This window comes from Elephas maximus, chromosome 25, assembly GCF_024166365.1.
Source record: "Elephas maximus indicus isolate mEleMax1 chromosome 25, mEleMax1 primary haplotype, whole genome shotgun sequence".
Taxonomy (NCBI): Eukaryota; Metazoa; Chordata; class Mammalia; order Proboscidea; family Elephantidae; genus Elephas; species Elephas maximus.
In genome coordinates, this window is record NC_064843.1 from 20,564,124 (window position 1) to 20,591,780 (window position 27,657).

Genomic DNA, 27,657 nt, shown 5'->3' on the forward strand with positions numbered 1-27,657 from the left:
GACCCAGAAAGTGGAAAAAGCTAGTTAAGGCTATGCGTCAGGTCCTAGGTTTCTTTGAATCAAGTAGTTTCAAGTCAGTTTTTACAAAAGACCCGTAAGGAACATCTAGGATCGAGACTAGGGTCAAGACACGGGATTAGAGTCAGGCAAGTGAGGCACCCAGGCCCACAATTCAAGGAGGCCCTCTCTCAGGGGCCGGCCCTGCACTGGACGCACCGTGGAAGTGAGGCCTCCTTACATACGCAGCCAAGGTGCCTTGCTTGCCTCACTCTAGTCCAGTTCCTGGGAGCGTCTATCTTGTGCCACGTGCAGTGCCATGACTAAAACTGCTGTTAGGTGCCGTCGAGTCAATTCCCACTCATAGTGACCCCATGTGACAAAGTAGAACTACCCCAAATGCCCCACAGAGTTTTCTAGGCTGTAATCTTTACGAGAGCAGACCACCAGCTCTTTCTCCCGGGGAGCTGCTGGGTGGGTTTGAGCTGCCAACCTTCCGGTCTGTGGCCAAGCGCTTAACCGTCTGCACCACCAGCTCTCCTTAACTGTTTTTTAGTTATTAGTTATTTACAGCTTCATTGCGTATTATAATATTTAACAGTAGAAATACAGAGGAAAATATTTATGTTGTTCTAAACAAAATGCCAGTGAAGTTTGACTTTTTTTTGCCTTGGGCAAGAAAAGAAGGAAAAACAAAACAAAACAAAAATCTGGATGCATAGCCTCACAGGATGTGCAGCTGAAGCGAGAAAAACTGGCCTGTGCAAACTGGCCCAAGGGAGGAATTCCGACGAATACAACAAAACGTCTACATTCTAACACGAAATTTAACTGGGTCACAGGTTTACTGACTAAGGAAAACAGACCAAGGCCTCCAGGTCCAGACAGGAGATATAGTTAAGGTCAATAACCTCTATTTATGTCTTCCCAGTGAATTCTAATGTCCAGGAGGTTAAAATGACCAGCTGCTGCCTTTGCTGACCATGCTGTCTCATGGAGACAGCCTGCCCTCCATTGGTCCTACTGGGGCCAATTAGTATGGAAACCAAGTTGACTTAAGAGGCAAAAACGTTTCCATTGAACAGTTTCCAAATCTCGTTCACAGTACACTCAGACATTTTAAACTTCATGCTCAGAGGAAAAGGTATGAGCTTTTGAGCGAGACAAATTCATATTCAATCTGGTCTCTGCACTTACTAGCTGACTGATACTTGGACAGATTGTTTCATCTCCTAAAGCCTCAGTTTTCTCATCTGTAAAACACAGGTACTATCCCAGGGTCACCGTTAGAGAAACAATGCATGTAAGACCCACCGCACAGCTGACACACAGGAGGTGTTTCAGAAAGCTCACTCCCTTTTCTATCCCCACTTCATATAAAAACACGAAGCACCCACCAAAAAAGGTGCCAAGATGAAAATCACATACTTAGGTATTTTTTGTTAATTATGCTACCATCTTTGTAACCTGCTCATCAGGGTGTAGTCAAGAAAAACCCCAATTCTTAAGATCTACCATGTATATCAGAGAGCTCTTCTTGATTAGGAAAGAGATGCCCGAAGGTCTAGTCTTCAACAGCATGGGCTCTAGTTGTATGCTCTTGGGCAAGTTACTTAACCTCTCCTGTGCTCAGTCTCCTTATCTGTAGAATGGAGACAGACATAGGGCTGCTATGAGGCTTAAATGAGGTAGCTCCTTAGCACAGTGCCTGGCACACGGTGAAGAGAAACTGCAGCTGCTTGACACAGATTTAGATAGAGTAAACCCGTCCCCCAACCAAAGACTGATGTTCTGAGGTAGGCAAAGATACACCTGAAGTGGGAGGGACTCAAACACGGTGCTCACCCCTGGTTGCACTCTATGTATCTTGCGGCAAACTTCTCCATTAACCGATCAATCTTCTGGGCCTCCCCGGGTAGGCGGAAACCTTCGAGGAACGTCCGCAGGGCTGAGACGAACTCCTTTTCGCAGAAGTCGAGCTGGTCAACGTAGGCATACATCACCTCCTTGTTGAACCTCATGCTGTCTCCCAGAAATTCACCTACTTGGGTCTGAAGCATACATACTCACTCACATCTAGAAATCACTGAATATGAACCCACCACCAAACTCACTTCAGCCAAAGCGGGGAACGGACGGCCCTGGCTTAAACGCCCAGAACAGGCTGGACTGTTAGAAGAGCTGGGCAATCCCTGAGCCCGCATCCACCCAACCATCCCTGGGTTAGTCTGTCCTGCCACGGATGAAGGGAGAGGAGGCAGAGAGCCCTAAAAGCAGAGGGAATGACATGGCACGCTCAGGAGGGAGGTTAGCTGCAGATGTGCAGCCAGAAGAACAGTTTCTAGCCATCAAAAGACACATCGCTCTGATGCTATTCCACCAAATACACAGCCACCTGTCAGGAGGCTGGTTTGTTCCCACCGAAGAGCTTTCTGCAACACTGCAAAGGCACATGCTGGACTGCTGTAATCAGGTGTCTGGACAATAGCCATAGTACTCAGGTCAGCCAATCTCTAGGTTAAAGTCCAGGAGGTGTCAGAATCACCTGATGGAACCTGCCTACAAGTGCCATAACCCCCAGCCTTACAGAATCTAGGCGCTCCTCCTGGTGCAGAAATTGGGCAATGTCTTCAACTGACGTTCCCAGCATTCCTTGTTCCTGGAGAAACTGGATCCCCCTCTTGGGCTTTTTGTTGAACCTGCCTCAACAAGAGATGGGACACAGGTTGCTCACTTCAAAATCTGGATGGAAAAAGCTGGCAGTTGAGGCAAATTACAATAGAAAATACTACAAACAAGTCACCACATATCAGCTAGGAAGGCTCCCTGTGTCCTGGTAGCTTTTCTGAATGCCAGCTTCAGTTTCTGAGTCATATATAGCAGAGTCTGCTGGTTGTTCTCCCCTTCCCCAACACTAATGTAATCCTAGATATTTAGCTGAGCACACAACCACCTAGACAAAAACTGTATTTCCCTGTCTCCTTTAAGCAAAGCATGGCTATGTGATTAAAGTCTTCTTACAAGTGATAAAGCTGAATATGAACCTACAATAAAAGGGAGTAGGTCCCTTTGCTTAAGGGAGACATTATTGACTTCTAGAAAGATCCTTAAACAAAACAGACTCAGCTGGGAGGTACAATCTTTTGCCCTTTTCCTCTTCTTCTTACCCAGAATATATGTGTGATGGCTGGTGCCCCAGCAGTCAATTTACACCAAGAGGCAACCCTGAAGATGAAAAGCATGTGCTAAAGATGGTGAAGCAGAAAGATAAAAGGAGCCTGAATCTCTGATGTCCACAGAGCCAGCATAAGAGCCCTGGGCTGTTCGCTTTTGGATTTCTTTCTCTTGAGAGAGAAATACAGAGTTTAAGCACTGTTATATTTTTTGTTAGAGGCAGACAAAACTAACTATTGTATAAATTCAACTTATTTTTTACCAGGCTCTGCACTGGAGAATCGCACTCATATATTAAGCACACACTGGGGCAAGCACTGTGAAGGAAGGACAGAAATAGGGTCCAAGGACAGAGAATAACTCAGGGACGTGTTAAGATATCATGGTTATGGGAGGTCTCTTTGAGGAAGTAATGGTTTGCCAAGCCTGAAGAATGAAAAAGAGTCAAGAGTATTCCAAGCAGAGGACATAGAGGCGGTGAGAGTTTGAAGTGTTCGAGTGACTGAAAAGGCATTGTGTAACTCAGGGGATGAGGTGAGTGAGGAAGCCGGAAGCTTATCAAGGAGGACAAGAAGAAACCTGGAATGATGTGGGGCAGGGGAGTGAGAAGACCTGATTTATGTTTTTTTTACAAGATGACATTAGCTGTTAGAATAGACTGGAGGGATGTGGGATGGTGAAAGCGGAAATGAGGAGATCAACACTTCAATCACCAAATAAATACGGTCACTTCCACTTTTAAAATAAACTGAATTTACTAAGCTACTCCATCATTCAAAAACTGGACAGAACAGGAGATTGTGTGTGGATTTGTGTAAAAGACTGGAAATAAACACAAGATTTACCGATGGCGTGTTGATGATGCTGTGGTTATATGGAAGAATGTCCTTGTTTTTCAAAGATGTGGGGCTGAAGTTTCATGATGTCTACAAATTACTTTCAAATGGTTCAGAAAAAATATATACATAAACAAACTTGGGAAATGTTAATTTTCCTGTATCTTGAAATGTTCATAATATACTGTTGGAAAAAAATGTTACCAATACGGATTTCCTCCAAGTAGCAACATTAAGAGCGATTGTTATATTCTTGCTTTATAGTTTTTTGTGTTTTCTAAATTGTTTTAATTTTTTCGTTAGGGAAAAAAAAAAAGCCAGGCATCAACCACACAAAGGTACTAAATTCTCTCTTTCTTGCACTCTCCTTGTTGCAATTAAGCTCATCTACAGGTGCCAGGTGCCAGGATTAGCTTTTTGTAACTGGCATTTTCCCTTCAGGAGTCAGTCCCAGGTTCCCAGAAAAGACAGGCTTTGTCGGACTTCCCAGGAGATTCTGCCAGAGCAGAAGCCATACTCACAGCTCAATGCCGTGTTCAATGATTTCCTTTTGTTGCTTGATGACCTCAAACTGCTCTGGATCATCCTGGACAGCCGTCTGAGTCCCGGAGGACACCGTGGACTCCATGGACGTCACACTGCTCCGTCTCGCCATGTCAAGGCCTTTCCCATCCCCCATTTCCTGATCTGGGAGCCTCTCCTGACCTGCAATGACATAAAAGCAAAGGAAACCAAATAAGCAGATGGGACAGACACAGCTGAGTTCAGGTCTGGCTTCGCGGGTCCCTTTCCCAGCTCTGTAACAATACAATTCTTACTGTTAGGATCATAAGCATGAAACCTTAATGTTACTCAGATACTTATTTTTCATGGACCTTGGGAGGCATTTCTAAAAGTCACAAGAATGGGTAAAAATTTGGGTCATTTAAAAAGAACAACAAACAGGAGGATTTGCCCTACGAGGTATCAAAACTTACTATACAACTCTAGAAATCTGAAAAATGTGGTGCTGGTACAAGAACAGACAGATCAATAGAACAGAAGAGAAAACAGTATTTTACGCAAATGGTGCACAACTTCTACATTTGTTTGCCAACCGTGCCCTCCTCTCACAAGGTATTTTCGTAAGCTCGCTATGCTGATTTTTTTTTACAGCAACATGTAAAAAAAAAACTAGCATAGTAGTGCTTACCAAAATAATTTGTGTAAAAATACGGTACATACATACAGGAGTTTAGTGTATTAAAAAGGTAGTGTTTCAAATCAGAGGAAGGAGAGACTACTAAAGTAAGATTGGAGCAACTAGTTCTCCATTTGGAAAAAAGTTCAAAATGACAAATGTTCTGTTTTATATATATATATATGAATAAAAAAATATATATATATATATACACATTCACAATTGGAAAAAAGGTAAAAAAAAAAAAAGTTTAGAGATGACTTCACGCTATTCCTCAAAAAATTCCAGATGAATTATAAAGTAGAACCTTTAAAACACAACAAGATGACTGCAAACTAAAGTTTGCTTAGTTACAAGACCACTCCACCAAGACGACAGTCGCGAGCAGCCGATCATGGATGGAGGCGGTGTGGCGGCGGCAAGCGTGCTCTCTCACCGAGGCTGGTCTGGTGGTTGGGGTTCACGTACAGGTCTTTGCTCCACTCCACCATGCACTTGAGAATGGACACCAGGCATTCTAGGCCTTTCTTCCTCAGACTGAGCTCCTACAGAACAAAAGGGACACGGCACAGAGACTCAGCAGATAACTCACATGCAGACACCTATGGGGCCCTTAGGGAACTCCAACACTAGATAATCACTGAAAACCCAAGGAAAAGTTAACATGAGGCTAGTCTTATGGCTCACTGCGAAAAACACTTAACGCCTCTAACAGCGTAGATTACAAATATCCCAGCAGTAGAAACGTGGGATGTGTGCATTCCTAAACCAACAATGTTATTTGGATTATTTTTTTACATTTTCATTTATTGCTCTGTGCTTAAGAAAAACAAAACACTTTCCCTTAAAAAACAAAAGCAAGGTCTTAACCAGTAACTCTGAAAAATGAGAAAGGAACCTTGTGTGATGCAGCAAATGAGTGATTCTGGACACAATCTTACCCCTAAAGGCTCACGAAATGGATTCCAGTTAAAGGCTTGCCCTATATGTCATTTTTTAAAAACAGCATTTCCTTAAACAAGCAGTTGAATATCAGTCGCAGATAATCTTTTACAAATACAAACAGATTAAACTCGAGCCACTTCTAATACAGCATCTCAGGTGTCACAGATCTCCCTGAATTTGACAACAGCTATGGACCTTCCTCCAGGAAAAATGCACACACACCAAAGTTCTGCACCTAAGTTTAGGGGGTTCCTGGCCTCTGACAGGCCATGCACAGACCTCAGGTTAAGGATCCCGTTCTCTTTGCAGGCTCTCTACTCATGACAGCTACCCACTTCGCCCAGACAGGGGACTAGGGTCCTGCTCCAAACATTATCTTTGAAAAGGCAGCCGAGAATAAACTCACTCCCTGTCGGTCTCAGCCAAATTATTGTCTTCTCAGGGAGACCACCGTGACGACCACATAAAAATGTACAATGCCCTCATCTCCAGCACTTACCCTCTATCTTCCCTGCTTCATTCTGCTCAGCAGCATTTACCACCACCTGAGACCACAACTCTTTACTGTCTGCTCATAAATTTCATGAAAGCAGGAATTGTGTGTATGTGTGTGTGTGTGTTTTGTTCACTGCTGTGTCCCCGGAACCAAAAACAGTGCTGGCACATGGTAGCACTCAATCAGTGCTTGTTGAGATAAATGAACTTTAGATATAAATGAGTGTTCACAAGGTTTTTACCTGCAGAGGTGTCATTCCCAGCTCGTGTCCACTTCTTCCCTGAGCAATTTTGGATAAATCATTTACGAGGCGCTCAAAAATGTTAGCAGCATTTAAATCACAGTCGTAGTTGACGTAAATATCCACAACACACTGGGCATCTATGAAGATAACACACAAGTTATCAGAAATTCTGACATGATCTTATACGAGATCCCTCTGCTCACAATTCTCCCCAGTGACCAGTGAACCCAGGAGGCCAGGTCTCCATCAGGAACCGCACGTGGGCGGTACTGCCAAGTCGGCGGGCCTTGTTTTTAGGACGCTTCCACACTAACCGAAGTCTCAGGCAGCGTTCTATCTCACCAAGGCTCACTTCCCTTATCAAAAAAACCAGAGAACTATGGCCCTGTCCCCTCTTAAAGTTGCATAACTCTTATGAAACCAATTTGATGAGACAAGTGAAATGTTTAGCTTATAATATCCACACAATTGTACAATGTGAGGTAAACCGAAATACACCAAACCACCCGATCAAGAATTTGTAACACCAATATCTTGGAGCCTGTGCCTCACTAACAGCATTCAGCTTGTAGGCAGGGGGACCAAGTGCCCTGGTTTGCCAGGATGTGGGACTTGCAGTGCTAAAACTGGGAGAGTCCTGGGTAAACCAGGCTGGGTAGGTTATCCTATAAAGAAGGATGGGGTATAGAGGTGAGATGGGACATTCATAAGGTTAGAATTAGCTCAGAAATGCTTTTGATACATTCATTTTCCAAAGCCCCGATCAGGCGTTTCTGAGTGAGTCAAATGGAGGAGGAAGCTCAGGATGAAAATACCTGCACAGATCCTTGTCAGAGTCTGAATGACCATCCACCTGTGCTCGAAGGAACTTGTGGACGTTTCTAAAATGTTTAGGAAAATCTCTTTAAAAAAGACCTATATGACATGAAGACAAAGAAGGACATGGATTAACAGTCTAAGTTAGGGCTCAAAACCTCCAAGGCTTTAGAGGACACGCAGATTCCGTAGTGAGTGAAGTAGCCTGGGTAGAAGCCTGGCTTAGAGTTGGAACAGCAAGGAGGGTGGGCCGTGGTGAACTTCAGCACGCCAGCCCCATTGGAAGGAGCAGCTGCCCCTCAACTCCAGCCAAGAACTGTTATGTGGAAACTTAAGACCAGTACTGTAACTCTTCCAGAGAAACCGCATATCTGGATTTTCACATAAAATCTGGTTTCTCAATTTGGCAACTAATTCATGTTCTTTCAAAGGATTTACACACCAAACAAACATGTTTGGGGGGTTGAGTCCAGCACCTGGGCCCTGAGATTTAAACCTTTGGTTATAATGAAAGACGTACAAGGCTTTGGGGCAGTAATGTCTTTCTGAAAGGTATTCTTCCTTCACTCATTCAAAAAGTTCCTCTTTGGGGTGCTAGCAAGTTGACTGGGTAACTGGTTTCTGGTGATGGTGACACCAGTAGTTCCTTCATTTGGGTTATCCATTTATTTGTTGATGGGCATTTAGGTTGTTTTCACCTTTTAGCTATTGTGAATAGTCCTGCAATGAACACTGGTGTACAAGTCTCTGAGTCTCTGCTTTCAAGTCTTTTGGGTATATACCTAGGAGGGAAATCACTGGGTCATATGGTAATTCTATTTTTAGTTTTTGGAGGGACCACCACACTGTTTTCCACAATGGCTGTATCATTTTGCATTTCCACCAGCAATGGATAGGAGTTCCAATTTCCCCCCACATTTGTTATTTTGTTTCTTTTTTTTAAATCTTAGCCATCCTAGTGGGAGTGAAATGGTATCTCATCATGGTTTTGATTTACATCTCTCTGATGGCTAATGGACTTGAGCATCTTTTCATGTGTATGGCGGCCATTTGGGCTAAATGTCATCAAATAGAAAAAGCAAACTTCAAGTCCTTACCTCGATCTGCATTTTCAAGTGCATCTTAAAGTTTGAAAGAAGAGTAAGAAAAATTGCAAGAGAGAGCTCAAAGACATCAGGCACTGAAGAGACGCCGTTTTTGGACAAGGCCACACAGAGATACTGCTTGATTGCATTGATGAACATCTCATGCGTCCTGAAGACCGGGCCGGCATTCTGCAACACGGAGAGGAGGAGCTGCAGGGAAACCACCTTGGAGCGCAGCTCATGGGATCTGGCAAAGAAAAAGAAGAACGAGGACGTGCTAAAAGATCAAATGTAGGGGACGTGTTTCTTGAGATGGCCTTGCTCCTCTATCAGTGACGAGCATTTCCTGAGAGGTCAAGGAACTAAGAATTAGTAACGGCACCTAAATGTCAAGAGCATGAGGGCAGATGGCACAAGGTGGGTCATCATGGGACCTGCAGGACCTCTGAGAACAGGAGCTGCCACTTCTAGTATTTTTGTCTCTCTCCACCCCACAGTAGAGAAGACAGTAGGAGCAAAGGAAGTGTCAAGTGATTCTGGAGTGATGGTTCTGTAACTACCAGAACCAACTACTTTACATGTTCCATGTGAGGCTGAGATCTGTCCCACTCTATCCTTACACACAACAAGGTGCTGCTCTCTATCCACCCCCCTCCCTGATTCACCAAGTTCAAATATGGTAAAAATGGGAAATTTTTTTTTTTTAATTTTTATTGTGCTTTAAGTGAAAGTTTACAAGTCTATCATACAAAAATTTATATACACCTTGCTATATACTCCTTTTTTTTTTTTTTTTTTTTTTTTTTTTATATACTCCTAGTTGCTCTCCCCAAAATGAGACAGCACACTCCTTCCCTCCACTCTCTCTTTTTGTGTCAATTTGGCCAGCTTCTGTCTCCCTCTGCCCTCTCATCTCCCCTCCAGACAGGAGCTGTCCACATAGTCTCATGTGTCTACTTGATCCAAGAAGCTCACTCCTCACCAGTACCATTTTCTATCCCATAGTCCAGTGCAATCCCTGTCTGAAGAGTTGGCTTTGGGAATGATTCCTGTCTTGGGCTAACAGAAGGCCTGGGGACCATGACCTCTGAGGCCCTTCTGGTCTCAGTCAGACCATTAAGTCTGATCTTTTTACGAAAATCTGAGGTCTGCATCCCACTGCTCTCCTGCTCCCTCAGGGGTTCTCTGTTGTGTTCCTGTCAGGGCAGTCATCGGTTGTAGCTGGGCACCATCTGGTTCTTCTGGTCTCAGGCTGATGTTAGTCTCTGGTTTATGTGGCCCTTTCTGTCTCTTGGGCTCACAATTACCTTGTGTCTTTGGTGTTCTTCATTCTCCATTGCTCCAGGTGGGTTGAGATTAATTGATGCATCTTAGATGGCTGCTTGCTAGCGTTTAAGACCCCAGACGTCATTCTCCAAAGTGGGATGCAGAATGTTTTCTTAATAGATTTTCTTATGCCAATAATGCCAATTGGCTTAGATGTCCCCTGAAACCATGGTCCCCAAACCCCCGCCAAGAATGGGAAAATTTCGTAAACCATTTTCCTAACGGTCATAATAGTAGCTAGCATTCTCAATAGGAGAGCTGTGGCTTATAAATGACAACTAATAACAACAGTGACTGCAAAACTATAAAAGTGTAAGGTCGTGTGCTCAGGACATCACCTATATTGTTTCGTCTAGTCATCAACCCTGGATGGTGATTTTCTGTACTTCCATTTCCCAGATAAAATCTGGTAACTCGCACAGCCGCAGAGCGAGTATTAAGCGGAGGAACCATGATGTGAATGCAGCTTTCTCTGGTTCCAGAGGCTGTGCTTTCATCACAGTGCTGCCATTCCTGCAGTGGTTTGTTCACTACAAAGAAATGCTGGGCTTCCCTGGGCTGAATCTAGGGCTTAAGTCTGTATCCATCAAGCAGAGGTTTCCAACCAGGGCAGGGAACTGAGGTTTGCATGTATCCTGCCCCTTCCTGCCCCTCCCATCAGGAGAATAAATCAATTAGTAAAAAAGGGGTACATGTTCAACATGGGAACCCTGGTGGCGTAGGGTTAAGAGTTTGGCGGCTAACCAAAAGGTTGGCAGTTTGAACCCACCAGGTGCTCCTTGGAAATCCTATGGAGCAGTTCTACTCTGTCCTACAGGGTCGCTATGAGTCAGAAACAATGGCAACAGGTTTTCTTGTTTTTTATGTTCAATATACTGTCTGTTTTTAGCATATAAGCCAAGAAAAGCAAAACAGGGTAATACTTTGGTTGGTGGGGATCCAGGGACAATTCAGTGAAAGGACTGTGGGGACTGCAGGACTGTCCAGAATTTCACGCATGCCCTGAATACGTTCCAGGGCTCACTAAGACAAGAGGACAGTGCCAGAACAAGGCGAGGCTGAGACACAGCGTCCCATGCTCCTGGGTTGTTTGGGCTGCAGAGGGCCAAGAACTGGGGTCTGCTTACTTTGGATCTGGGGGGCCTTCTCCAAGGGGTTTCATGGAAAGCTTGCAAAGGGAGCGAAACACGAGGAAGGCATCCTTCTGCAGAATGTGAGAAAACTTAGCAGCCACCTGATGTCCTTGCGTGTCCGATTCCTGATATTTGCAACAAATAAAAGAAAAACCAAAGGGTCAACACAAAGGATTATTTTTTCCAAAAAATAAGAAACATAATTATCTCATTGAGATTGAAGTTCTTATGTTTATTCACACAGGGTGGTGAAGGATGTGGGGGAGGGGAGAGTCTGGCAAAACAGAAGCCATGGGGGAGCCCTTACGGCAGTATAAAGCCTTGTTCCTTGTCCTTCAAAAAGCTGGTATGGATGGTTTAAAATGATAAATGACCAAAAATTAAACCACAAAAAATTCTAACACAAAGGTAAATATTTATACAAACTTGGGGTAAGGAAGGTATTTCTAAGAATGCTATTGCAGAATAAATGGGAAAAACAGCAGACGTTTTAAAATAAACTTTTTTACAAAACTAAAGCACGTTTTAAAAAAAAAGAAAAATACTTGTAACAGGATACAACATACAAAATCTTCTTAGAATTCATTGAGGAAATATGGGACCCCCCCTCTCTCCCCAGGTAAAGCAGCAAAAGACATTAATAAGCAATTCACCAGAAATACAAATGGCAAATAAACCTAAACAAACTTCCTAGTAATCACTAAGGTAGGACCTTTCTCCCATCAGACTAGCAAACATTTAAATGAATGATATTGCCTGGTTTAATGACAGAACAGGTACCGACACCCTGCAAGTGGGCAGATACTTGAGTATGTCTTCCCAGATGGCTAATTTGGTATTAATGATCAAAAGCCTTAAAGCTTCCAACTCTTTTGACACAGCAGTAACACTTCAGGAATTTATCCTAAGGAAAGAATGAAGGATGTGCGCAAGATTCATTTACAAGGGTGTTCATTACAGAACCATTTCTTCTGATAAAACTGAAACATCCTAAAAACCTAATAGAAAAAAAAAAAAAAAACCTAATAGGGGACTGGTTAAATAGATTATGGTAATTCACATGATAGAATTTCACGTGGCCATTACAAAATTGGTTAGATCTATATGCACTGACGTGGGGAGATCTCCGTGATACAGCCGGGGTGAACAAAAAGCAAGGTACAGCTTAGTAGATCAGACGCAAGTCCCTCGTGTGGACCCGAGCGTAACCCTGCGAGCGCAACGCACGCGTTCTCAATGGGGATGGTACCACCCCAACAAGGCAAGGAGTAGTTCATGGGGAGAGGCGTGTCTAATCCTCTTTATGTACAAGGCACAGATATAACAGAGTACATCAGAAGACACACAGTACTATCTGTAGCATTAAAGTATTATGGGGAGGGGTAGTGATTAGGAAAAAAAAATATCTCAGAAGGCTCCTTAGGAGAACGATATATGAAAAAGGTTGAGAAATACTGACATAAAGGTGCAGAGAGTGGGGTCTGGAGGGATGTTTGCAAAACAGCAGTAGGACCTATTTCTCAGGGCGGGGGGAGGGAAGGATTTCTGTCGATACTACTTTTTGTTTTGAATGTTTATATATAGCAGTTTATATATAACAGTAAAGCTACTTTTAAAAAATAATGTGACAGACATGTTTATGGTCATGAAAGGATGTTTATAATATACATGAATTTTAAAAGCAGGTTGCAAAACAGCACGCATATTGTGTTATTCCATTTAGGTGGAAAACATATGCAAGTGGAAGAAATATCTAGAAGGATACATGTAAAATGTTAACAATAGTTATCTCCAGGTTACAGGGGTATGGATGATGTTGATTCCTCTATTTTTTCCCTTCTGTATATTTATTTTCCTATGATGAGTGCACATCACTTTGTGAGGCAAGAAAAAGGGCAGGATACAGTAATACTTTAAAGTCTGAATAAACAGAGTTTAATAACAATGTTATATATAACCAACACTAGCACATTCCTGGAACTGAGTCTGATAATACACAGAACATCAGACTTTATGACTAATAACACGGTAGGGCTTGTTTGTTTTTCTTGATTGAGTTATATTCTGCATCTTCTAAAAAAAAAGTAAAAATAGAAATGAGACTGAATAAAAGAATCATCAGCCTACCAGATTATCTGCCGATGACAAGGACTGCCTGTCGTCTGCTATCCCATTGGTCTGTGAGTTTTCATCTACTCCTGGGGGGACAGCAGATTCCTGGCACTCTGGTCCGCCTAGGACCCCCTCGGGTTCTGTCACACTGTGCTTTTCTGCTGCTGCTTAAAACACAAGTGCAAATGTCGTCGCCAAATTAGTTCTTATCCTAAAAGGCTTCCTGACACCAGAAAGAAGTTGCTCCATAGAACTTCCCAGATAACACATTTTCCCTTCACCCCTCTCCACCACGCTGTGACTGACAGACAGGAAACCAACAGAGCTTGGCCAAAGTGGTGCTTAAGCTTGACACGTGTCTGTTATTTACAGCCTCACTCCCAGGGCTGCAGCAACGCACAACTCACTCTCAAGGGCTTCATTCCTATTGGAGTCCATCTCAACGTGCCCCCCGGATTGTGCAATGCAGCAGCCCTGGCTAGCTTCACCCATTTCTGAAAAAGATTTACAAGCAGCTAAAACACGAAAGGCACAGAAAAAACAAGGAGGGGAGGGAGTATTATAGGGGTTAGAGAAGATGATTCATACGGATGAAAAGGGTTTGACAGTTATGACAGAAACCTCAAACACAGAGAAAACGTAGACCTGAGCTTCCTGGCAGCCATGTGAAAAAGGGAAAGACAAAGAATTAAATAGATCTCATCATTTTGTGAAGGAAGGTATATTCAGCGAGTAGCAGAACAAGTGAACTCTTCGAGGAATTTGCCATGTGGATCGACATAAAGGGACACTGAATAATTTAATAAGCAGGATCTTCAATAATGGTTTTAACAGAGCATATATTCATTCAACAAACATTTATTTATTAAGGGTGTATCATGTGCCAGGCTCTGTGCTAGGGGCTGGGATCTAGCAGTGAACAAGACTGAGAAATACTCATTATGTAATGACTTCTTGTTATGTTGTTGTTGTTAACTGCTGCTGAGTTAATTCCGACTCATGGCAACCCCATGTGAAACTTTCTGTGAACTTTCTGAAGCAGAATGCCAGGCCTATCTTTCAAGGTGCCTCTGGGTGGGTTTGAACTGGCAACCTTTCAGCTAGTAGTTCAGTGCTTAATCATTTGAGCTGCCCGGGGACTCCTTTCTTGCTACAGGACCCAGAAAAAAAAAATCTAAAGGTACAAAATGAAATTATTCTATTTTAAAGCCTTTTCTACAAGGAGTTCAATAAATGAAGGAATCTGTGTATGTAGTATGTGGTACTCTATATTAACAAAAAGATATGGCTTAGAGCAGAGGCTTTCAAATTTCTCTGACCAAAACCCTCAGTAAGAAATACATTTTTAAACAATATGACCCAGTACACGCAAATGTCCACATAAATAACTGAAACACATGCTTCATGAAACAACACTTAATAGTTCTACACACAATGCAATGAGCTCGTATTCTATTTCTTATTCTGTTTCATTTAAAAAAAAAGTGCTAATTGCAACCCACTAAATGATTGATTTCTCAACTCATTAATCATTTACTGGCACTGGGCCGAGCATTCAATATGTAGTCATTTACCTGAGACTACAGGCGAAAAGAAAGAAAAAAACTATCCAACGGTCATTCTGAGCTATACACACTGCATTCCACTGAAGCCAGCAACACCATGAAACTGAAGGAGTTTCGAAGTCTAACAAAATTAATAAAGCTTCCTGTGCGCCCAGTGCCTGCTGACAAGCGGACTGTCCCCTTGAGGCAGCGGTGGCTGGCCAGGACAATTCAGTGGCAATGGACTTGGGGCTCAGAGCCTCCTCCTAGAAAGGCCTGGGCGCCCTTGAGCTGCAGAATGCATACAGGAGTGGCCCGTGGTGTCTCATGTGGAACATCCAACCCTACCATGGTCAGACTTTGCTCCCTGAACCTAAGCCGCATGAGAACAGTATCAATCAACAAAAACAGGTAGTTTTGTTATTCCATCTGAAAGGCGGGCACAGAGCTCCATGAGTTCACTAGGGCGAAACAACAGTAAGAGCAACGATAATAAAACCACATCACTACCATATCTGACGAAGGGCTTTTTTGGAGGAATGAGGCTGGAACAAAGGCTAGGTCCTTGGTTCTTACCTTTAACAGCAGATGTGACTACATCTTCTAAGATCTCCTTCACCACCTCCTGGGCTCCATCCACGGGGGTTTCATCCATTCCTACACACACACCCAAATACACAAACACACACACAGGGGCGTTTCCAGGGAGAACAAAAGAAGAGAGAGAAGCAGATCCCGTCAATGTTCCTTTGTAGTCACGTTTCAGAAGGCCAGGGTGCGAGCAAGTCCTCCCCAAGGCCAAATCTGACTGTGCCAACGCAACAGCGTGCCCTGAAATCTGAAACACTTGGGCAGCATCTGCTATGATTTCGAGTTTGCCTCTGCGGAACACTAAGCCCCCCTGACTTTCACACTCTTCCTTTGTAAGTCACAGTTGTTCTGCCAGGGGCCACCCCGCAACCTGGAGGCAGGAGCTGGGTTTTATTCAGCTCTGGTTCCTGGGAGAACACAAGATGGAGCTTTCTGCTGCAATTTCACCTTGGGCGCCTCGGAGCCTCGGTGAGTGTTGTGCCTACCCCAGACGGTACACCCAGAATTTTGCGAGAGATTTCTAATGTGACAGCTGAGGACTGGCTAAATTTTAAATTGAGCTACTCTGTTTAAGCCGAAGAGGTTTGGCACCAGCTGTTTTTTTTTGAAAACTAGTTCTGGGAAACAGTTTATAAAGTAAATAGACTAGACTTTTAGTAAACACTGTTGATTTATAAAACAGTGCAGTGACCAAAAGACCATTACCTTACATAAACAAAATTAAAATAATCATTTTAACTCTTCCCTAATGAAGATCTTCAATCAAGCCACCGTTCTTTTGAGTTCTGGGCTTTGTCTACAAGTTCCTGGAGAGCTAGCACTAAGCATTTTCATTTCCATACAGCACTTAACACACCGTAACTAAACAGGTAGGTAAATTTATATTAAAAAGTATTGATGTTATAGGCTTGTCTTAGAGGGCAAAAAGAACTTGAACCTAAGTTAGAAAACTCCCCAGCCAGTCACAAGCACCTGGATCTGCTTCTCCATCTAAATAAGATGGTTTAGACTAGGTCGATGTTACCCTCACTTCAGTCACTCTCATGCCACCTCCATGATTTTTGCCATATTCACGTACCACTTACATGATTACATACTTGACAACACTCTTTAAATTAACTTCCCTTAAGCAGTATCTGCAAAATCACAGGCTTGATACGCTGATTATACTTTCTGGATGTTAACATAAACGTATAACTATTAAAATAAAAACTGCTCATCTGAGAACCGCCCAAAATCATCTTACCTACACCATGGTTTGGCAAACATATGACTAGACAATTCCAGGTTCCTTTCCAGTTTTAATAGCCTCTGATGCTATGATTTCCTAAAATTATAGTGACAGTTTCTAACCTGTATTGTACATTCCAAAGTAGCTGGTACACAGCATGTTGCTCACATTTACCACCCAAGAAACATAACTTAATGAATACATTTAGCAGATAAGCTACAAGCCTGGGGAGTTAGACCAGAGGCTGTAAAGTGGGTGGCTGGCAGGGACAACTAGCCCGTAGGTTTGTGTTGCTTAGCCTTTGCACTGCTTTTTAAAACTTTTGAATTAATTTCCTACATTTGAAAACTAGGAGATTTCTCACAAAAATCCAGATTTCTAACATAATTGGGAAAAAACCCACAAAAACTTATCTGGCCCCACTGGGCTACAACTGGCTGCAATTAGCAGCAACTGCTCCCTGTAGCCAGGGCTCCAATGAGCTGTGCAGAGACCTGGGTCCTCACCAGTCCCAGCTGTCTCCCCTCCACTGAGGCCAAGTGCCAGTCACCATCACACTTGTATCGCCGTTGTTACGGTACAGCAAGTAGGAAAGTAAGACGTGTCTAGAGTGGGAGAAACAGGAGGCTCAAAGGACCGCGTATTTTAAGAAACACCGGAGGGAAAATGTTCCCTTGCAGAAGTGAATCTGACACACGGTGGAGGCTCTGGAGGCAGCGTGCCTTGCTCAGGTCTCTGCTCTGCCACTTCCCAACTTGGGGATTGAAGTTACTTCACCTCCTCCAGCCTCAAGTCCCAGTGAACGAGGATGATCACAAGAGGAGCTACCTCACAGGGTTTCGTACAAATTAAATGAGATGCTAAAGCATTTAAAACAGTGGCTGGAAAAAGTGAGCACTCAAACGTTAATTTTTTTAGGCCCGTGTGTTTTACATGCACAGAGTGGCTTGTGTGACAATATGTATGCCACGCTCGGAATAAAAGCCCACACCTTCCTGTCACCTGCCTGGTCTGGTAGACTAAGCCCTCCCTACAAAAGAGAATCCATATTGAAATTTCCCATCTAACCACTGTGATGCATACAGAAGGCAGTGTCAATTAAAGCAGTCACTGTCTTTCATTTCTAAGGAGAAAAACATTTTCCATTTCAACAGAGTTCCCCTTTTCCTCACTGCAGCTCTTCTACTTAAACAACATCAGGATCACCATTTTTTAGAGGAATAAATGTTTATCAGGAGGGACCAGTTCCTGGAGAAGGACATCCCGCTTGGTAAGGTAGAGGGTCAGTGCAAACAGGAAGACTCTCAATGAGACGGAAAGACACAGTGGCTGCAACAATGGGTTCAAGCATAACCACGACTATGAGGATGGCACAGGACCTGGCAGGTTCGTTCTGTTGTACACAGGGTTGCTATGAGGTGGAGTCAACTCAATGGCACCTAACAACAACAACAACAGTGTTGAATTCATTTTCTTTGACAAGCTGGGAAGGACCCGTGCAAAATCAAAATGTCCTCAGGTCAGGAAGGAGAGGGGGTTGAGTCAGGGAGCCCTAACACTGGTGGAAGCTTCCTGAAGGGGGAGAAGGGAGACATGGAGTCGGAGGGGCAGATGCAAACACATGGTGACAATGAAGTGAGGCCTGCTTGTTTCCTAGAAACCGGCTCAGGGTTTGGTTGCTTCCAAGCACTTAGTCCTATTTAAGAATATGAAGGGCAAGAAACCAGCAGCAAAGCTTTTTGCCGTCCCACTCCAGCCACACACCGATAGGGTTCCTTGACAGTAAAACCATGGTTCATTGAGAACAAATCCATTAGGTGATGTACTGTCCATTACACAGCTACTAAAAATGCTGTGACCCAGTGAAGTGAAGAATCCAATGGGGTTTATTCCTTGGAAGACAGCCTGTGTCAAAAACAAGCCAGGAAGCAGGGGAACCTAGCAGTGTACTTTGCTAATTTTATAAAGTGTCACTCTGAAGCCTGTTGTTTTTTTGGTCAACAAAAAAATAATAAAATTCATAAAGCAGGGGATTTGGTGTTGCTAATGGGGAGAGAATGTTCTCTTGTACACAGGGTCGCTAGGAGTTGTACACAGGTCCTACTGCATGGCCCTGACCTCCTTCACTCTGATTACCATCTGAAACATTTGCCATTTTTCTCTACCCCAGCTTTGAGCTGAAGTTTATTAAATAGTAATACTGATAGCAAACACTTACATAGCCCTATGCGCCATACACTGCTCTCATTTCCTTCTCACAACAGCCCTGTAAGACAGGTACTGAAGGAGTCCCCGTGGTGCAGTGGTTAAGTGCTCGGCTGCTAACTGAAAGGTTCAGTCTGAACCCACCAGCTGCTCCACAGAAGAGTGGCAGGCTGCTTCCATAAAGATGACAGCCTTGGAAACCCCAACGGACAGTTCTACTCTGTCCTCTAGGGTCACTATCGGTTGGAATCAGCTTGAAGGCAACAGATTTTAGTTGCATCGCCCTTTTACAGGTCAGAAAACTGAAGCTCAGAGAGGTTAAAGATTCTGTCCAAGGTCACAGAGCAATAAAGTGATGCAGTCACGATCTAAACCCACACTATCTTACCTGGGAGCCTCTGTACTGGCTGAAAGAAGATAAATTTTCTCTATTTTATTTTATAGTACTTAAGAGTTGGGTTGTTTTCTTCTTTGCAAGAAGAAAAGATGAGCTAAAAAATTCGTAAACACATAGACAAGCTTACATATTATCTACATAAATGTAAAACTGATAATGTCTAACGTTAGGGGTCAAAAAGCCAGAATCTTAAAAATGAACTGAAAAGAAAACGGGAGAGACTGCTAATGGGTACAGGTTTCTCTTTAGGGTAATGACAGCATTCTAAAATTGACTGCGGTGCTGGTTGCACAACTCTGGGACTATACTAAAAACCACAGGATTTTAAAAGGGTAAATTATATAGTGTGTAAATTACATCTCAACAGAGCTGCTAAAAAAAAAAAAAAATGGGCAAGAACAGTTGGAAAATCAGAAGAGGTGTGAAATGTAAGCAGGGAAGGCTGGCTGACCACACCCAAAATTTCACATGAACTAGCATATCTCAGGATCAAAATTTTCATTTGGTGAGTTTACAAAGAGCCATTGACCCACTTCTTCATGGGCTGATGAGACTGACAAATTGGTTGTCAATTTATTAATGTAGCATGAGAAACAGAACTGCTACGGGCAAAGAGATGCTCCAGCGTGCCAGTAAATTCTCTCCATCTGGGCAAATGGGGAGACAAAAGGCCCCAGGAGGGCTGTGGCAAAGGCTCTCAGTAACAGGAAAATAGGTGTCAGTGAGTTGGATAGCACAGAACCTGGCACAGGGCCTGCCCAACTGGGGAAGCTACTGTGAAGGGGACCAGTACAGGATGGAATCTGCAGGAGAATCTGATGTGTTCTCTCTATCACAGAGTAGCTGAAGCATGGCCTCTCAATGACTGCCTGGACTCCGGCCCAGGTCACCGTCTCCCTGGATGGGCACCTCCATCATCTGCCTCTCAGGCTGCCCTTCCTCTGTGCCTTCCAGCCCCGCTTCATCCCCTCTTTTCAAGGGCCCATCCTGTCTTACGGCCTCATCTTGAGAACTGGAAGCCATTTGCTCTTCTTAAGGTAACGGTGCACCTCTGATCCACTCTCTGGAGGTTTGCAGTCTGACTCTCATCGACCAGTCTAATTTCAAGTTCCTGGGAGAAGCCCCCAGAGGTCCACGAAGTACAGGAACAAAACCCATAGCAATATAGTAACCACCAATCATTTTCCCTTCATTACAGCAGACCTTCAATTTACAGTGTTTGTTCAAAACTATATTGTATAAATCATGTTTTTCCTATTCATTCAAAAAATACATTTACTGAGTATCTGTCATGTGTACCAGGCACCACTCTAGGTATTGGGAAGGAATACAGTGGTGAACAGAGAAGGCAGCCCAGGTCTTAGACCAGGAACAAGTAAACAGAAACAAGTAATTTCAGGTAGTAACAGGCACTGTGAAGAAAATAAAGGTGGACAGGACAGAAGTGATAGGCTGTTTCAGATGGCAGGCTCAGGGAAGCCTCTCTAAGGAGGTAACGTTTGAATAGAGAGACCTGAAGATGAAAGAGGGAGGAAAGTAAGTGCAAAGGCACTGAGGCCAAAACAAACAAGACACATGCAAGACCAGAACCAAAGTCTGTGCGTTGTGTAATAAACAAGAGGGAGAAGTGTAAGAGGACAGAGAAGGGAACAGGGGCCAGGCTACACAGGGCCTTGAAAGCCATGGGGGACAGGCAGGAGGAAGGACCATGAATTTTACTCGGAATGGGATAGGATGAGAAATTACCCAAGGGGCTCGTGCAGATTAGGGCTTTTAGGAGATGACTTTGGCTGCTGTGTAGATAATGGTCTGTAGCGGAAGCACTTTCATGCAACTCAGAGGGATATGCTTTTATATCTGCACAACTATGCTTACTATAACTAGCATGCTTAAATATTAATATTTATTGATTGATCATAGTTTGATACCAGTTACAGTACAATGCGGGTCCTTGCTCTGGAGAGTGAAGGAGGCAAAGATGAGGACAGATGAAGAGGGTGGGCTGGGAGTTTCTGAAAACCTTTCTTAAGACACATGACAGAAGCAATGAGTAGGCAGCAACTCTGCTCACCCGGAGACACATGTAATTCTTGTGGCAACTTTCTCTTTTGTCTTTCCTTGAGCAAACAGATACAGAACAACATTCCAGTAACAACACTCTGGCAAATTATAAAGAAACAAAAGCTGCTCAAGCTATGCGCACTCTAGCAGGGAAAACATTCCAGAACAGAAATCATTATCACCAATGTCACAGAAGGTGGGAGACCAATTTTAAAGATGGGTCGGGTATTTCTCGTAGAATAAGCAGCTAGAGTGAAGAATTTTTTGACAGATTCATTTGGGAAGGGTAAATTCCTGAAAAACTAAGAATTTTGAATCTGGTTCTTATAAATTGCCCAGGGAGAAATATAAACATTCATACATAATTTTTTGTCAACTCAAGCCAAGATTTTATTTAACTATAATAGGGTTTGGAATATTCTTTCATTAATAAAAAGTAAACAAGTGATGTACCTGGTCACCAGGAAGAGGAAAAGAAAGGTATCTATCTGTCCATCAATCTATCTACTCACCCATTTTCTTGCTCCTTTCACAGATGTTTGAGTAGCTAACTGCCAGGCACTGGGCAAGGACTGGAGACCCAGTAGAGACATGACAGACAGGGTCCCCGTCCTCCTCCAGGTGATAAAAGACAGACAATAAATGACCAATCACTCAAATAATGAACTACTGGGCGCTAAGTGCCCCCACACTGAACCCAGTGCACTGAAGCTGACATGAAGAAGTAGCTAGAGACATTCTAGGAGCTATGTGACGAACACCGCATGGCCAGCAGCAGGGCACTAGATCAGACACCATGCCTCGCTGGTTGTGTTCCATAACAGAAAAGCAAAGGGGAAGGATGTCAGGGGAAAGCCCAGGAACAGCCAAGCTGCTGCTGTCAGAGGTTCCCTGCAGATGTTACCCGACAACCCCAACCACCCCTCAGACACAGGCTGATTCCCTCTCGCAGCTGGAAAGGGACAGAGCGCTGGGGCGTACCTGATAGTGACGGGTCTCTTTCTCTGAGCACGTCTCCGTTTTCTGGGCCCACTTTACCAGAACCACTGCTGGCATGGTCACCATTGGTTAAATCTGTTTTTTCGGGAGTTGTCGGTTTGTTCTGTGCCTGGTTCTGCTTCAAACGACCAAACTTTGGGGATACTGCTGCAACTTGGCTCACGGGGGACTGGGGTTTCGACTGGATTGGTTTTTCCAATTCTCTGGCCTCCTGCAACTAAAAGGCAACAAAAGAGGGATTCAATCAAAAGGGTCCCAGCATCTTGATAAGAATAAAAAATATGCCAGCCCAATGCTTAAAATATTTCCAACTAGAAGGGTGAAATTTAAAGAAGAAAGGAAGCTCCTTTGACAAACTCATAGTAAACTCTGAACACAAACTTCAAAATCTGCATTAGATTTTCGCTCTGGTTTTTAAAGCAAGAACAAAAGCACAGTACAGGGAATTCACAGGGAAGAGGCATAACGCGAGGATTAAACTTTAAAACTCTAGGGCTTCTCCCCAGGGTGCGGGGCCACACATTAAACAACACGCAGCAGCAGACGGACGGGACTCTCCGCTCAGCGGCCGATAACCGCATCACTCACCACTTGGTTTTCCATGCGAGTGAAAATGACGTTCAGCATCTGAGTAAGGGTGGCCTTGGCAGTAGTTTGATTGATGAGATTCTTGCTGGCCAAATAGATATTGTAACACGTCCTAACCGTCTGTAGGATAGTGCCCTCGTGAATCTCAATGTGTGGGGAAGTCACCGCGGTCAGGAGAGCCTGAAACAGAAAAACCCAACCTTCACATTCCCGAACACGCCCCCCCCGCCCCCCACGGTTAAAATTTTCTAGAGGGGTTGGTTTTCTTCAAATGAATTTTAAGGAGATGACTCTGCAACTAAGCTGGACGGCAATACCAGGAGCTACCTCCCTACTGCTCTGGGTTCAAACCAACGATTGAATCCATGAACCCAAATGATTTGAAATAATTAAGCTGTGTTGAAGTGGGCTTTCTACAAGCTCACTTTAAAAAAGGCCAAACTTCCAAATGTTAGTATTGATTGAAAACCTAGAATGCACAACACAGCCACTTGTGTCAGGAAGGAAAAAAGCCCCAACTCGATCTTGTCCATATTAATCACAAAATGTACCTGTTTTGGTGGGCAGGTTCCTAGCTCCCTCTTGGGTTTTGGAGGGAGCTTTTCACAGTGCAGCTAACAGGAAGCCATCCCTCACAAAGGTAATACATTCAGGATTTAGGATTTGGAACCTTGGGTATACCCATCCTGATCCTGTTCTGACAAGCAGATGGTACCATCCCATGCCAAACCATTCCTGGCAGCAGAAATGGAGGGGAAGTGGAATGGGGCGGGGGACAAGAAGACAGGGGACAAGCTGGTGATATGAGTATCAACAAGAACCTACTGAAAAATGGTAGACGGGGAAATCCAGAATTTCAAGGGGGCAAGACCAGAGGGTTTCAAGCAGGTTTAATTCACAAGGCAATTTAAATTGTTACTAGCAGAACTGTTTTCTTGGAAAACACACCTGGCTCCACTCTTCTTGTCTCAGTCCACGCTAAAAAATTCTAACACTTAAAAGATGTAAGTGATGCTTTAATTTTTCTGTTCTAGCTGAGTACCAACCAAGACAACTAACACATGGAAAATCAAAAATCCAAATTCCCAAAGGGGAATGATGTCCTAATTTAATAAGTAGACCAGGCAAACAGGAATACCTTAATTATCTGCAATTGAACCCCTTCATCGGTCTGAGGGCCCTGGAAACAATTGCAAATGGTTTCAACGATCCTATCGATCAGCCGCTTCCCTGGGGCTCCGCTGTCGGGGGCATTGCCCGTGATGTGCCCATACGCGATGAGTTTCTAAACAGGGAAAGAACAGAGATGAGAAGTTTCTGCTGCCTGGGACTAAGGCCGCCCACAACAGCAAGGCAGGCAGTGCGCATGGCCTTTAACTTCCGGTTCCCACAGATGCTTCTGCTCCCCAGGAGCAAGGCAGGCACAACATCTGCAAGGGCAGCCAGCTCGCCTCCGCCTGTCCTGACAGTGAGATTCCAGGATAACAAGACAGGGCTCGATGAGAAAGGTGATACAGAACAGTTCCTGGTGTGCAACCCAGTGTGCAGAACGTTGACGGGTTAGCGAGACGGAAGGTGGATTAGTGACTGTGAGGGCTACTGAGCGGGGGGATTCGGGGAGTGAATGCTAATGGGTACCGGTTTCTTTTGGGGGGGACAAAAACGTTTTAAAATTAGATTGCAGTGATGGCTGCACAATTTTGTCAATATGTTAAAAACCACTCAACTGGCACTTTAAAGAGTATGCTAGGTAACATATATGCCAATAAATAGGTGGATTATATCTCAATAAAGCCATTAGAAAAGCCATGTGTGTGTTTGTTTTTTTTTTATCGGAAAGATACATTAGACACTAATGACACCATGTTTTGCTTGATGGCAGAAGAACCACGCAGCTGACAGGAGGGGTGAGACTATGACGTTTTATAGTACATCCTTCCATTCTTTCTGACTGCGAATCCCATCAGCGTATTTCTGTTCCAAAAAGTAAAAGCACCAACTCGATCCCACATCTGTTACCAAACAGCGCAGGTCATCCACGTGGCCAAGGAGACAGTGACTGTGAAGGCAGCGCCCTGCTGTCACGCTGCAGATGGGTGTGCACAGGGCCCCTTTCATGGCCTGTGCCACCTCACTCACAATGACGGACAACCTGAGAGCCTGAAGGACAGTCTGAGAGCTCGAAGGGACTGTAAAGGTCAGGATGATTTCCAAGTCTGGTTTCGATGCAGAATCACCTGGGGGAGCTAGTTGAAAGTACAGATTCCTGGCCCTCAATCCAGTCCTACTGAAACAGAATTTCAGGGGTGGGGCCTGGGAATCAGTGTTTTCCTCCAAGGGCTCCATGTTATTGTTGCTCAGATAACAGAACCACCCACCAGGTACAAGCCCTCCAAGGATTCTAAGTTGAATGACTCTCAAAAACGCTCTTCTTTATCTTTCTGGCCTCTAGCTTGTTACACTCTTGCTCTACTGCACAAGGCAGACACAGCTCATTAGGTTATCTACAGTACAGTGGCTACCATGACAGGAATACTGGCCACTCTGCAAAGCCCTGAGGCAGCTCCTCAATGGCTTATCTCAGCATTCCCTATAAAAGTGCTGCCGCCATTCAACTGGCAGAAAGACAAACAGGTTGAGAGAGTGCCTGATAGTGGAAACCTGATGCTGCTGGACCAAGTGACTGAAGGAGCAGGAGCAATGGGGGCACACAATATGCTGCTCAAGTCCAGCCCCAGGCGTCTCCAGCTGCGTGGACAAGAGGCACATCTCTGAAGAACAAGTCCAGATGACCTTTACTTCATCTCCTCTCATGGCTGCTGCATGTGCAGGCTTCCAAGAGGGCAGGGCTGACCATCTCGGACATGCTGTAGGTGCCTCATAGTGACCCAATATGACATAGCACAACTGCCTCATATGATTTTCTAGGCTGTAACCTTCACAGAAGGAGCCCTGGTGGCTCAGTGGTTAAGTCCTTGCCTGCTAACCAAAAGGCTAGCAGTTCAAACCCACCTAGTGGCTCTGCAGGAAAAAAGACCTGGCGATCTGCTCCTGTAAAGGTTACAGTCTAGGAAACTCTATGGGGCAGCTCTACTCTGTCCTATGGGGTTGCTATGAGTCGGAATTGACTTCATGGCACCCAACAACAATCTTCCCAGGGGCAGATGTCCAGGTCTTTCTCCCACGGAACTGGTTAGCAACCAAGTGCTTTGCTGTTATGCCACCAGGCCTCCTTATCTGGTACATGGGCCCTGGTTTTTTAATGCTGCTTATTTCTTACTCCTAACTCTGAGTCCATTTTTACCACTGTGCTGTGAGTGGGATCATTTACGAGCTCCTAAAATATGAATGTTAAAAAGCAGGCCCCACAAAACCGGTAGATGCTGCAAAGATGGAGATGAATTACAGCACATTTAATTAAAGTATGAGAAAGGATGGAAAGTATCTTCTTCTCTACATACTCCTTAAAAGCCACATTACCCTCCAAACTGAAAAGGATTTTAAGAAAGACTTTACTTCCTTTACTGCACAGTGAGTCAGGGCCAAAAAAAAGCAGAGTTCTTAGGTCCTGTGGGTTTTCCTGGTTCTGCCTTCTTATCCTTCTCTAAGCAGACACTGTTCTGGGCACTGGGTAAACAATGGTGATGAAGACAGACAAGGCCCTTTTTCTCATGGAATTCATGTTCTCCAGGGAAGGCAGACCAAACCCAAAAGCCCCCACTGGGATCTATAGGGTTTGTAGATTTGTAGACTACTCTCCCTGCGAGATCTATAGACCACTTCCCCTTATTTTCTCCTGCTCCCCTCCAGGTCACTCTGTTCCAGACCCACTGACCCCCTCCCTACTCTACGCCACGTCAGAGGCACATCCACCACAGGGTCTTTGCACTTGCTGTTTCTTCTGCCTGGAATGTGCTTTCCCCAGAAATCCATATGGCTCACCCCTGACTGCCTTTAAGTCTTTACTAAAATCTCACCTTTTACTGACGCCTTCTGGAATCATCCTACTTAAAACTGCAACCCCATCCTTCATCCCTGCTTTACTTTTCAACATAATGATCCCATTCTAACACTTACCAGTGACTACAATGTACACTCCATAACGATGGAGCTCTTTGGTTGTTAAATTTACTGCTGTATTCCTGGAACCTAGAACGGGGCCTGACACAGAGAAGACCAAAAAACCAAAAACCAAACCTGTTATCACCGAGTCAATTCCAACTCACAGCAACCCCACAGGGCAAAGTAGAACTGCCCCACAGGGTTTCCAAGGAGCAGCTGGTGGATTCCAACTGCTGGCCTTTTGGTTAGCAGCCAGACACTTAACCACTGCGCCATTAGGCAACCAAGAAAAATTTGTTGATGGAGTGAAGAACTCAATGTAAAGATGTCCACAATACCCTGCTAAATACAACTTGGCTGTTCCCAGCTGCAGTGATAATGTACAACTGTCCCATTTAAAACCGCATATAGTGTGTGTGTGTAAGTATTTTCATAAATGCAGAGAAGCCTGGAAACGTATCAGAGGTCCAGGGGCACAAGTATGCCTAGCAAATTCACTCAAGGAAAGTGCTTCGCCCAGTGTGTGAGTGGAAGGCTACTGACATGTCTGAGTGAAGGATTAATATACTGTGACCTGTTTTAAAAGGCCCTCCCTGGCTCCTGAGGCTGGAGGGAAATAGGAGTGGAAGGCAGGG

General features: G+C 44.2%; 1 protein-coding gene across 4 annotated transcripts in view; it reads right to left on the reverse strand.

Annotated features, from left to right (window-relative positions):
- ARFGEF2 (ADP ribosylation factor guanine nucleotide exchange factor 2) overlaps positions 1–27,657 on the reverse strand; it is an 89,773-nt gene that overhangs the window by 39,350 nt on the left and 22,766 nt on the right. Inside the window, exons 4-16 of one of the 4 annotated variants that reach the window (XM_049868868.1) lie at positions 24,099–24,245; positions 22,961–23,140; positions 22,355–22,589; positions 15,465–15,545; positions 13,360–13,508; positions 11,227–11,357; positions 8,786–9,020; positions 7,688–7,787; positions 6,870–7,009; positions 5,624–5,732; positions 4,529–4,712; positions 2,585–2,696; positions 1,843–2,048 (exon numbers count right to left, since the gene is read on the reverse strand). In XM_049868868.1, coding sequence (XP_049724825.1) covers positions 1,843–2,048; positions 2,585–2,696; positions 4,529–4,712; positions 5,624–5,732; positions 6,870–7,009; positions 7,688–7,787; positions 8,786–9,020; positions 11,227–11,357; positions 13,360–13,508; positions 15,465–15,545; positions 22,355–22,589; positions 22,961–23,140; positions 24,099–24,245 — 2,009 coding nt within the window. Of the gene's footprint in view, positions 1–1,842; positions 2,049–2,584; positions 2,697–4,528; positions 4,713–5,623; positions 5,733–6,869; positions 7,010–7,687; positions 7,788–8,785; positions 9,021–11,226; positions 11,358–13,359; positions 13,512–15,464; positions 15,546–22,354; positions 22,590–22,960; positions 23,141–24,098; positions 24,246–27,657 lie in introns of all 4 variants that reach the window. The other 3 variants (XM_049868867.1, XM_049868870.1, XM_049868869.1) reach the window with 3 other exon arrangements.